A 13,152-nucleotide genomic window follows, 5' to 3' on the forward strand; every position below is an offset into this window, starting at 1 on the left:
CTACTGACCCAACCTTATGTAAAGCTATCATTTTCAACTGCATTTACTTGGGTGTTGGTGTCTCTTCTTGTGGCGGGGGAAGGAACCCTGGGCAACAGGGATAGAGCAGGCCAGGCGGGTTGTGCCGCGGTGACTGCTACTACTGTGTGCCACAGTGCCGGTGTTGTTAGTGGCTCTGGGCCTTGTTGCTGCTGATGAAGAAGGAATTCAAGAGGAGCCTTTTGAATCAAAGACAGCCTTGCCTTCTGAGGAACAGGTGAAAGAGCATTCAACTGGAACCCATGTGGTAGCAGGTCAGATCTTCATTGACTCTGATGAACCAGTCTCACATTGAAGATGGAGAGTGTTTCAGAAGCCAAGAGGAGGAAAAGGAAAGAACTTTGGAGGAGTTAAATTCTCTAGAACTGTCATCCCTATTAAATAAGGATTTGGAAGAGGTAAAAGCACAAAAAGCAGTTTTGACAGCCATTGGAGGAACTGCAGATGGTGAGCAATGCTACTTCCCCTTTATTTTTCTGGAGAAGGAATACTCAGAATGTACTGCAGATGGGAGGGAAGATGGTAGACTCTGATGTGCAACAACCTACAATGACAAGGCAAAAGTGGGACTTCTGTGAAACTGAAGAAGAGTCTAATAGGAGAAGACAAATGCAAGAGGCAGAGGATGTTTACCAGACTGGAATGAAAATCCTTAATGAAAGCAGTAAAAAGGCCCCAAAGAAGTGTATCAGTATCTTATGAGAGAGCTGACATGAATCATACCACTCAACCTTCAAAGCTATTAATTTAAACTACAAACACACACACAGAGAGAGAGAAAGAGAGAGAGAGAGAGAGAGAGAGAAATGGATGACAGAAGATTTAAACTTTTGGGGAAAACTAGATGTCATGGGCTTTTGTTTTCTCTAAAATGTTTTACGATATAAAATCATTACTCACTTTTCTATCAAGTGATCTATGCTAAATTTCTCATCAGAATAAAACTGCAAAAGACATGAGGTTTCCTTGAATGAAAGTACAGTACAGCCAAGAACAATGCTTCTACAATGCTATCAGTTTTGTCTGCCTCAAAAAATTAAGACCAACTGTCCTAAGATGGCAATGCAAAGCGGAACTGCTAGTCCAACTAGGCCGGCCCACCTCCACTTACCATCACCCTGCCCACCTTGCTTGGTATTGGCCCATGATTTGGCAACAGGAGGTGCTTCTTGAGGAGCAGGAACTGCAGGCTTTGGCTGGGTCTGTGGCACTTCTGGCGGTCTGAAACCATAAGAAATGTGAAGAAGCAATCCTGTTAGCACAAATGTTTTAGCAGGGGTTGAAAGAGGATGTTGACTATTGAATCATTAAATAAAGTGTTTGCCATGGATCTTCCAAAGTGCTCTTGTGGCATATACCAAAACTTTATACCACTATTCTTAATGAGAATTTACAGTATGACCTTTAACTTACTTTTCTTCCTCATGTTGCTCTTGTTTAGAAGCCCATCCTGTGCCATCCTTAGGCACAATGTTTATATTAGGATCATTGCCTTTGTTTTCTGCTTTAAGACTGGGGAGATTAGCAGGAGGGGGCATCCTTCGTGAAATGGCAACTTTTCCAAGACTCTGTAATCCATGGCGTGTTGTGACTGCATCAAGAAAAGACATTTTAAACTGCTGACTCTGTCACAGAAATGTACAGATTTATCAAAGAAATATGATTCTAAGTAGAACTTGGAAGATCTGCGAATCCATTGCTCCTAGGTCCCAAGTTAGGATTGCTTTGGTATTTATTCTACGTATACCCTGTCCTTCTACTGAGACATAAATGACTTCCATTGTTTCCATAAAATGGGTGCCTCTCATATCTCCACCAGGATGCTGTTCCACAGGAGAGGATGCATCAATAGAAAAAACAAGGGTTCAGGCCAAAATATAAAAACACAATATGTAGCAAACAAAGTATAATGAATGTATTCGTCACAATGTACCTGTTATTACAAGGCGTACAATGCATACAAGCGGTACTCCAACACAAGCGGTACTTCAAAAACATCGAAGTGAATACAGAGTTACAATTAATGATGTATTTTCTTATCTCCAACGCAAAGAAATTATTGAAAGTGATGGAGCAGCTGTAGTAATCAGGACTGCAGCCTGGTGATCCCAGTTTCAAAGCGAACTGGCTCTAGCCAGTATACAGCAGAAGCCTCAACTTGTACCTGGTGTGGGACTTTGTTAACTTACAGGCTGAAGGAGTTTTTCTCCACTCGTATTGGAGTACCACTTTGTATGTATCGTATGCCTTATAATAGCGAGTGCATTGTGACGAATATATTCGTTGTACTTTGTTACATATTGTGTTTTTATATTTTGGCCTGAATCCGTTTTTTCTATTGGTGCATGCTTTCACACAGTGGGTTCCTTCATTTTGTTCCACAGGAGAGGGGCAGCCACACTGAAGACCCTGCTCTGAATGACTGTGGAGTGGGGCTTCTGATATTTTAGATGTGATTCCTGCCTTTTAGCTGTAATTCCTGAATTGCAGGTGGTTGAACCAGATAACCCTTCGGGTTGCTCCCATCTCTACAATTCTATGGTTCTATTTAAAAAGGTTCAAGCACACTAACAGCCTAATAAAAAAATAAAATTCAAAATGCACAAAACAATCATAGATGGCAGACAACAAGTTAAGGATAAAATGCTAGGGAAGTTTGAAACAAATACATTACTTAGTAGGCAAAATGCCTGCCAAAAGAGAAATATGTCAGCTCACAGAAGGCCTAAAGAAAGAATGCAAGATAGGCCTCCTTCAATAGTGTGTTCAACAGTAGTAAACTAAACACATTATTTAGATTTATTTATTTGTTAAATTCATATCCTGCCTTCCTCCTCAAAGGGCACCCAGGACCCTCCAGAGCAGATCTGGAGAGCATGGGAGGGACTGGAGGGGGAGAGAATCAGCAGTCCTCTTGCGCAAGTGGGTGGACATCATTGATATAACTCAAAATGGTAGCCAACTATAAACAGCTCATTAAATTTAGATGAGATACTTTAATAATGCAAACAAAGCTATCAGCAATGAGTATTTCTCAAACAGTAGCAGCTCATATTACTTTACATACCTGTAGCTTTCTGTGTTTCCAGAGTCTTTCCTTTATAAGTATTAAACAGACTAAGTGTTGCATACTTGGTTTTTCCATCCTTTGCTTTTGTGTTCTGTCCTGACTTTTCAGACATTTCAGTTCATTGAGCTAGAGCCTCCTTGCTCACCCCCTCAAAATGAAAGGAAAACTCATTAGACAATAAATAAATAGACATGTTAACAAGTGAAAGTGACATAGCTTATTTGAGAAAAGAGGCATTCAGAAAGCAAGGTGCTGCTGCAAATGTCCCATGATGACATAGTTGTAGCTCTGCCTATTGTGTATTACAATGGATAATGTAACAGGATGGGCTCTCCTACCAGGGTATAGGAATACTTGGCTCAAGATACTGCCACAGCACAGGCAGTGGTCAGATGAACTGCAACACTGCATTGAAACAATGCTGCTGAAAGACTGTTGTTGAGATGCTGACATGCATTCATCATTAAAACAATTTCACAATCCATGGTATTGATTTTCCAGAAAATTTAGAACTAACTTTTTTTGTTCTGATTTCCCCCGAAAATTAGTTAGGATGTTAACATATTTAGTAAATTAAACTAAATCCAAAAAGTACGTCAGGTTAATTTTCCGTGTTGTGTTTCCCCAACAGCTAAAGGTATTTGACCTGGAGTATCTGAAAAGAAAAACAATTCAGTAAAACACTTTATGTGATTTAAATGTTATATTTAAATCAGGGTGGGAAGCTGGATCTGGCTCTCCACTGCCGTGGACCAAATGTGAGAGATGAATTGGGACTGCACAACGACATCAGGTGACCCTGTTTTGCCTGCATGTACAGGCAAATGAATGCACAGCCTGCAAAACTTTCAGCTGACTGTTGGGTCTCATGCAGCCCAAAGCAAAGTACTCCACATGACCAGAATATCAGATGATAAGTTAGATCCTGTGGAACCCCTTTGAACAGAGTTTTGCAGGTGCTGACAATAAGCTTGAAAAACTCCTTACAGTTGAGCCATGTCTTTATCTGCCCCACATCTGACTTGTGGGCCAAATGGGAAGGCCTGGTAGGCATGTTAAAGAAACTGATCTTCAGTGGGCAAATTAAGGGAACTGATCATTCCTCAGGTATATTATACATGCCCTGTAGTCAAAGAAATATACAAGTTCCATGGACACAACTGAAACACCAATGTGTTGCTGAGGAAATATGGCATGTTTCCTGTTGCAGTTTATCTTCCACCAAAAACTACCACTACACAAATCTAATCTGCACAAGATCATATGGCTTGCTGCTCAGATGTACTAATGCTAACAACAGAGTCATCCCAAACTGCATTCTTAGCTAAGATCATGTTATGTCGTAACATGATTCCACTGAATCGCTCTAGTTCTATAATTTTTTGAAGAGTAATATTAAATAAAGGAAATACCAAACCTTATGGCTAGAATGGCAAATATAAAATCAAAGCTATAATTGCTAATCCCTGGGAAGTCAATATATTTATGCAAACAACTCTACAGGTATGCAAAACTTGTTATGTTAACAGTTTTCAGTGTCTTCACCACATCACATTAAAATCTAAATAATGAAAGAGAAATGTATTCTATGAATTATGACACCTTAAAGTATTTACAGGCATTTTAAAAGAATTTAACTCTTTGAGTAACATCACATACTTTGGTGATGTAGTAAAAAAATTGTGTTCTGTTATTTTTGACTACTGAGAAAATCTTCTATTCTGTATAAATATTTGAAAAGTTAACACCTCATAACAATACTTTTAGAAGTTTTGTTTACTAAATATAAATTAAACATACTAAATCAGAACTCTGTTATCTTAAGGAAGTCAAAAATTTACTGGAAAAAATCCAATTCAAAGTTTCTAAAAAACCCCACTTAACATCACTTGCTGAAATATTGCTTCCATATTCTTTTGTTTTCTACAACATTTTTCTCAGTAAACCATCACATACATCTATAGACTGTGCAGCCTATATGTAGTCAATCAAACAGGATTTTCACTTTTTGTAATACAATTATGCTCCAAGTACAGTACAATCACATCTTACGTTGGGGTTTGCTGGCAGTAGTATTCGCTCACAAGCAAGCTAGCCACCACATTCTATACTAGCTGCATATGACATCTGTGATGTTGTGAAGGTCCAAAAAAAAAAAAGCCCCCCTTTCTGATTCCAATAATGCAAAAAAGGCCACAGCTGTATATGGTATGCAGAGTCAACTGTTACATGGTTTCAAGTGGTATGTAATCACAAACTAAAGAGGAGATGTAATAGTTCTGATTACAAATGGCATATGTCAGCATCTGCTGAATCATTCATACTCTCATCAAAGCATAGGAAAATGAAAGAAATAGGTTTCCACATCTGCCAGTATGCCTGGCTTGAGGTCAAGAAGTTTACCGGGATGGTTGTTACTAGGTAAAAATGAATTTTTTAAACCAGCCAGGGGAATCCAGTTACTGACAGCTCAACACATTAACATTTCCAGCTTTAAAAAATGTTGTATCAATACACAGTCGTACCTTGGTTCTTGAACACAATGTGTTCCGGGAGTCCGTTAGACTCTTGGAACCATTCGAAAACCAAGGTGTGGCTTCCGACTGGCTGCAGGAGTGTCCTGCAGCCAACTGGAAGCCGCGCTGGATGTTCAGCTTCTGAAAATCATTCAAAAACCAGAACACTCACTTCTGGGTTTTGATTGCTCTGGACCGATTTGTTTGGGAGCTAAGATGATTGAGATCCAAGGCATGACTGTATACCACATTGCAATGAATTACAGTTAGTTCTCTTGTCTTTCGGGCAGTTCAGAAAACAAAGTAGAAAGACAACACAGCCAGTAAACCTTGGTGCATTTGCCAGACCGATGGCGGATGTGGAATTCTGTTCTCTATCCTAAAGGAAGGGAAGAGCTAGCAACCACATGGCATTCCCTGGCTAAGGAATAGTGAGGCTAGCAGTGCCTACTTGTTCATCTCTTCCACTAGCGGAAGGTGGGGGACTGAGATTGGAAGTTTCCTTTTTAGATAAACTACGGTTTGTTGGGTTCGGACAACATGACACGGTAAATAGAAATTTCTCTTAAATAATAACTAGATAAATATTAAATCATTTGGATATAAATTATGTAGCTGATTGACTCCAGCTATAAAAGCTGAGGCTGCTGAACAGGCTCTTGGACTGGGGTATTGTTTGGAGGGGTGTTTGGCTGTTATTGATATTATTTTCTATCTTTATACAGTCAAACCTTGGCTTTCGAACGTCACAGCTGCTGAACGTTTCAGAAGCCGAATGCCGAAAACCCTGAAGTGAATGCTTCCATTTTCGAACACGCCTCAGAAGTCAAACGGCTTCCACAGCGCGTTTTTCCATTTTCACCATTCACTTTGCTGTCAGCCCTTTGATTTTCTGTTTTCAAACGTTTTGCAAGTCAAACAGATTTCCAGAACTGATTACATTCGAAAACCAAGGTTCCACTATATTTAGAAATATGTGGAAAGTGTTCAATTTTGTTGTGTACTTTTTGTTGTGTTTTATTTGTGTACGGCTTTATTGTAATTATGCAAACCTTTTCATGTAAATAAAATACTGATAAAATAAAACGCTGATAAAATACAGCAATCAGATCTTATTCCTATTGGTCATTGGAATTTCATTTTTGTTTGCCACTTTCTTTTGTGATGGTGGCTACACCATGGCAGAGTGAAGCAACATCGGAAATTTGTCAAAAGTGTGCTGTGTGCAGGTTCCTATAATCCCATGCTTGGCCTCAGAAACTGTGAGAGCTGCGGGCCAGACTAACCCTATATGAGGATATTTTAAAGACATTCTCTCCAGAGTTTGAAAATAGCCAGGCACATTTTGCAGGCCACTTGCGACCAAGTGAAGATGTCTGGGAGCCAAGGTGGTGCCTGACATCTCCATCTGGAGGTGCATGCATGGGGATCACTGTATCCCTGGATAAAGTGACTTTTCTTCTTTAAGTTCTCAGAAGTCTTAACATAGCTCAATGTTATCATCTGAACTACCCAAATGTTTAACTGATAATCTATCACAATCAGTCCATCATTTGAAAAATAAGACTTGCCCAAAAAAGGGAACTAGACATTCCGTTTGGGAGACTGTAACTTTGGTTTAAGCAGCCATTTGACCCCTAGCTTGTATATCTGAGTTTCTAACATTGATTCCCTCTATAGGTAAAAAAAGAAAATATGCAAATGTGACATCATAATAATATGTGACAAAGATGTAGGCTTTTGATGTAAGAATGAAATAACCGTATTAATAATAATACTCTTATGTAGTTATGAATTAACATGGTTTCTGGTCAGAGGCGCAACATTGTTTTGTAAAAATATGAATAATATAAATGGATAAGTCCATTTAAAGCTATCATTTGAGTATCATTGAGTAAAGCTATCATTAAGTCCATTTAAAGCTATCATTTGAGTTGGTTTCTTTTCCTAATGATTTAAATCAGGCACGTCCAACTCCCAAGAGACTGAGATCTACTCCCAGTATAAAAAAACTGGCAGTGATCTACCCATTGGCATTGGAGAGAGGTGGAGTGTGTGTGGGGTGGGTGGAAGGAAAGGATTGCCCAAAGTTGGGGGACTGCCATGGGGAGGATTGCCCAGAGGACTTGGGAGCTGGGGGCACTGTTATGCAGTGGTTCCACTCCTTCCTCCTGGGCCGTGTCCAGAGAGTGGTGTTGGAGGAGTGTTCAGACCTCTGGGCTCTCACTTGTGGGGTGCTTCAGGGCTCTATCCTCTCCCTCAGGCTTTTCAACATCTTTATGAAGCCATTGTGATAGATCACCAAGAGGTCTGGGCTGGGTGTTCACCAGTATGCAGATGATACCCAGCACTACCTCTCCTTTAAATTGGAACCAGTGAAGGTCCTGTGTGAGTGTCTGGTGGTGGTTGGAGGATGGATGGCTGCTAATAGATTGAAGATGAATCCTAACAAGACAGAAGTACAGTGGTACCTCTGGTTAAGAACTTAATTCGTTCTGGAGTTCTGTTCTTAACCCGAAGCATTTCTTGACCTGAGGTACCACTTTAGCTAATGGGGCATCCCGCTGCCGCCACATGATTTCTGTTCTCATCCTGAAGCAAAGTTCTTAACCTGAGGTACTATTTCTGGGTTAGCGGGGTCTGTAACCTGAAGCGTCTGTAACCAAGGTACCACTGTACTGTTATAGGGGGACAGGGGGCGGACAGGTGTGGACTCCCTGGTCTTGAATGGGTAACTGTGCCCCTGAAGGACCAGGTATGCAGCTTGCGAGTCATTTTGGACTCGTCCATGGAGGCACATGTCAATTCTGTGTCCAGGGCAGCTACCAGCTTCATCTGGTACACCACCTGAGACCCTACCTGCCCGTGCACTGTCATGCCAGAGTGGTGCATGCTCTGGTTATCTCCCGCTTGGACTACTAAAATGCGCTCTATGTGGTCACCTTTGAAGGTGACTTGGAAACTACAATTAATCCAGAATGTGGCAGGAAGACTGGTGACTGGGAGCAGCCGCTGGACCATATAACACTGCTCTTAAGGGATCTACATTGGTTCCCAGTTGGTGCTGACTTTTAAAGCCCTAAACCATGGGTAGGCAAACTAAGGGCCAAGGCCCGGATCCAGCCCAATCACCTTCTAAATCCGGCCCATGGACGGTCTGGGAACCAGCGTGTTTTTACATGAGTAGAATGTGTGATTTAAAATGCGGGTTATTTGTGAGGCATAGGAATTCGTTCATTTCCCCCCCCCAAAAAAATATAGTCCGGCCCCCCACAAGGTCTGAGGGACAGTGGACCGGCCCCCTGCTGAAAAAGTTTGCTGACCCCTGCCCTAAACAGCTTTGGCCCTATATATCAAAAGGAGCATCTCCACCACCATTGTTCAGGCCGGGCACTGAGAGCCTTCTGGCCGTTCCCTCACTGCGAGAAGTGAGGTTACAGGGAACCAGGCAGAGGGACTTCTCCAATAGTCGCACCCACCCTGTGGAACCACCTCCCATCATATGTCAAGGAAATAAACAACTATTTGACTTTTAGAAGACACCTGAAGGCAGTCCTGTTTAGGGAAGTTTTAAATGTTTGATGTTTTATCATGTTTTTACTACTCTGCTGGGCAGCTGCCCAGAGTGGCTTGGGCAACCCAGTCAGATGAGTTGGGTGGCATACAAATAATAAAATTGATGTTGTTGTTGTTGTTGCTGCTGCTGTTGTTAATGCTAAGACAGAAGTGTTCTTGCGATTGTCTGAAACCTGTACTGCTGATAGAAGCTGGGTGAGATGAAAGCATTTGGCAAAGACACCAAGGAAATAAGAATCCTCACACAGTAGTGACTCCACTCTAGGGTAAACTTCTTCTACCAAGCTGACAGTAATCAGCAGAACTCATAATGATAGATTCAGAATGGAAATTCAGCAGTAAGAGGTAAACAAAAATTCTCATCAAGCACTAAGCATTAAGCAGTTGAAGCCAGAAAAGTTAAAAATACCAAAGTATGTTCAGACATCCTACAGTAGAAATTTACAGTGGTACCTTGGGTTAAAAACTTAATTTGTTTCGGAGGTCCATTCTTAACCTGAAACTGTTCTTAACCTGAAGTACCACTTTAGCTAATGGGGCCTCCCGCTACCGCCGGAGTATGATTTCTGTTCTCATCCTGAAGCAAAGTTCTTAACCCGAGGTACAATTTCTGAGTTAGCAGAGTCTGTAACCTGAAGCTTATGTAACCCGAGGTACCACTGTATAGGTAAAGAAATAAGAAATGGCTGTGATCTTACTTTAAAAATTTCAGAATTTGACTTAAAAGTAGGAAGGAGGCCCTGTAGTCCTCCAACTTCTACCAGTCCCAGGCAGCATGGTAGAAGTTAGAGATGGTAGGAGCTGAACTCCAGACCATACTTTCCCCAACCTCAAGTACAGCTACCTTTATTATTATGACTAGAATCCCACATTTTGCTTTTCATACATGCCATGACACTGCCCTCTGGTATGCATGGTAACCCGCAGCAGGCAACTTTGGAACTGCACATCCTGTAGAATTCTATCAGTTATATTTTATCTGCACAATCAGGATGAATTCCAGGAACCAAAAAGTTGTATTGAAAAATATGTCTAGCCCATCTTGCAGTGTTAAAAACTCAGATATATAAGCTAGGCACCAAATGGCTCCTTAAGTCAGGTTAGTCACCAAAGCAGAATGCCTAGTTGCCATTTTTGGGCCAGACAGCTCAAAAGTCGTATTTTTCAATATGACTTTTTGGTTCGTGAAATTCATCCTGAGTGTGCAGATAAAATACAATGGATAGTGTGTGAAAACAGGCAAGGATCCTCAGGCATGCACCTTTAGATGGTGGAAACGTCAGACGCCATCTTCACATGGTCACAAGTGGCCAATAGTCAGGTGCAAAATGCACTTGGCAGAATGCTGGTGCTCCCTCCTATAGCAGCTTGCTTGCTTTCTATGGTGAGTGTAAATGAGGAATGGGGCACTTGGTTGCTTCTCCACCAGTCCACTCACCTTCTCCTGAGCAGGAAAGGTGGCAGAGGCCTTATTGGAAACTGCATTGATGAGACCCCCTAGACTGATGAAGGGAATCATTTCTAGCTCCAAACTTGATAGTGGAGAGAGGATCCAAGGATTGTCCTGAACACAGAGGTGCAGCTTGAGGTCAGTGACAAGGGGAGTGACAGGGTCCCAATGACCACAATATCCAGCTTGGCCACCAAAGCAAGTAAAAATTTGTTGCAGGAACACCATTAGGACATATTTTAAGCTAATACAAGATGGTTTAAAGAGGCTAGGACGGTGGCTGTCTATATCAAGCAATGGCCTGTATGGGACTTGTTCACTTTATCTCCCCCGCCCAAGTTTTTCCTCTTCCTCACCAATTTCATACTGATGTCACACAGACTAGGCTTAAACAGCCTTCCTCTCCTTAAACAACACCAAATGTGTGGTAGCCAAACAATGGCAATACAACCATAGTCTCTCCTAGGGAAGATGCCCCAACTTTAATATATGACAATGATTACCAACCTGCAAATATCAATAACTAATTTGTACCAGTTCTTGTGTCTTCAAGATGCTACAAATACTGCAAACATGTGAACCAATGAGTAAGTTTATATTTTCTCAGCACAATGACTCCAGTGAAGAACTCCATGTTTAGGAAGGGTGGTAGGAGAGTAGGTAACTGTGAATTGGAGCCCACTGAGCTGCTATCCTCAGATGGCAAATAAATCACTTTTTCTTCCCCAATCAACCCCCCTTCTCACATACACTGGCATCCACCATCTCATGGTCCTGGGACCAAAGAACTTGAAGGTGCACCTTTCTCCATGCAGCCCAACCAACACTTTACAGTGCAGTTGAGGGTGAAAGTGTGAGAGAGGCCTTTCGCCACCTCTGATGGAACTCCCTTGAGTGGGAGGTCAAGCAGGCCCTTCCTTAGCCACGTCCCGGCAAATTCTGAAGGCATTCGTATTTGTCTAGGCCTCTGGAAGCGGAAGGTACTTTTAGGCATTACCGGTTTTATTGCTGACATTTTAATTACCAGATAGGGTTTTCATCAGGTTTTATAGACTGCTAGCCGCCCCGAAGAACCCTTCAGGGGGTAGGCTGGGATGGACATTTTTTTACAACAACCAGCCAGCTAAATGTATCCCCGCGGGGGCTGCCGCAAAACCTCACCCTGCCTGACGAAACGAATTAAATCGGGCGGTGGTGGTGCAGCCCCAAGTAATAAAGGATCCGCAGCAGCCTAGGCCTGGATTAGTCAGGAGAAAGTTACTCATTTTTCCTCTCCCAGGGAAGGAATCTGGGGAAGCGGAGGAGGGCGAGGGGAAAGGGACGCGCCGGAAGCTTACGCGTGAAAAGGGAAGCGGGGACGAAAGAATGGCGCCGGAAAGCCCTCCAAGTGGGAAAGGGCAGGATGCGCAAGAGACGGGGAAATAAAAGAAGGCCGCGTCCCCAATTCCTCCGCCCCCCCCCCGCGCCCCCTCTCCTCGTTCCTCCGCCGCCAAGCGCAGCAGCATCCCTGCCCCATTCAGAAGCGGGAGGAGGAGGAGGAGGAGGCCGGAGCCGCTCCTCCTGCTCTCACTCCGGCCCGCCGCCCTCGCCTCAGGCCCCGCAACTGCCCCCTCATGCGGCGGCCTCCCCGCGCCGGGTGCGGGAGGGCGAAGCCTCCCACGGCCGCCGGCTTGACGCGCCCGCTCCTCCCCGGCGCCGCCGCGCTCCCTCCCCGCCTCCCGTTAGCCCCGCGCGGAGCCGCCTCAGGCGCGCACTCACCGAGGCCGAAGCAAGCGCCTGCCGTCGCCTCCACACACAGCGGGGCCAAGATGGCGGGCGGGTAGCCAAGCCGGCGGCGCCTCGCGAGCGTCTGACCTCACCGCGCACGCACGCACGCACGCACGCACGCGGCGGCCAGCCCCACGTGACCCTGGGGCTTCGGCGCTCTGGCCGCCGCCTGCCTTCCCTCGCCGACGCCAGAGCTGGGAGTGCGGTGGCGCCACCTACGGGGCGCCTCGGGAACGGCAGCGGGGCCGTGGGCGCGCCTCTAACCAGGAGGGCTGCGTTCCGTTCTCAGGGTTGGTGCAAGAGGTTTCCATCATTTTGTGGACCTCTCAGCTGCACCTGAGTCAGCTTGAAAAGTAAGGGCAAGGAGGTGGTGCTGGAGATGGCTCATGAGGAATGAGGGAGAAAGAAGACAGAAAACAGTAGAAATGAGTTACTTCCTGCCTTCCCCTGTGCCCTGCTCCCTGGCTGTGGAGGAGAAGAGTGTCAGAGCACTATGTGTGGTGTTCACACATGGCAAAGGGAATACTATCAGGACACAAGAGAGCTGGTTGTGTTATAAGAATGCCAAGGTGTCATAAATGAAATGAATGTTCATAAGTGCACATACATAAGTACATCCTGAAGCCATCATGACTCTCCATAGACCTCAAATGAATAGGGGAGATCTGGGACAATGGATTCAAGAACTAAGGTATTTACTATTTCAAAAGAATGACCCAGACAGACCAGGATAA

The 13,152-nt window shown here is 43.8% G+C and overlaps 1 protein-coding gene across 13 annotated transcripts in view; it reads right to left on the minus strand.

Annotated features, from left to right (window-relative positions):
• Positions 1-12,515, minus strand: part of PRRC2C (proline rich coiled-coil 2C) — a 79,704-nt gene extending 67,189 nt beyond the window's left edge. For 12 of the 13 annotated variants that reach the window (XM_081011998.1, XM_081012006.1, XM_081012005.1 and 9 more), the window contains exons 1-4: positions 12,410-12,515; positions 3,107-3,257; positions 1,453-1,630; positions 1,151-1,260 (exon numbers count right to left, since the gene is read on the minus strand). In XM_081011998.1, coding sequence (XP_080868124.1) covers positions 1,151-1,260; positions 1,453-1,630; positions 3,107-3,221 — 403 coding nt within the window. In that variant the 5' untranslated portion in view covers positions 3,222-3,257; positions 12,410-12,515. The remainder of the gene's footprint in view (positions 1-1,150; positions 1,261-1,452; positions 1,631-3,106; positions 3,258-12,409) is intronic. The other variant, XM_081012000.1, reaches the window with a different exon arrangement.
• Between the last annotated feature and the right edge of the window lie 637 nt (positions 12,516-13,152).

The sequence above is a fragment of the Podarcis pityusensis genome (genome assembly GCF_964106645.2).
Source record: "Podarcis pityusensis genome assembly, chromosome: 6".
Classification (NCBI taxonomy): Eukaryota; Metazoa; Chordata; class Lepidosauria; order Squamata; family Lacertidae; genus Podarcis; species Podarcis pityusensis.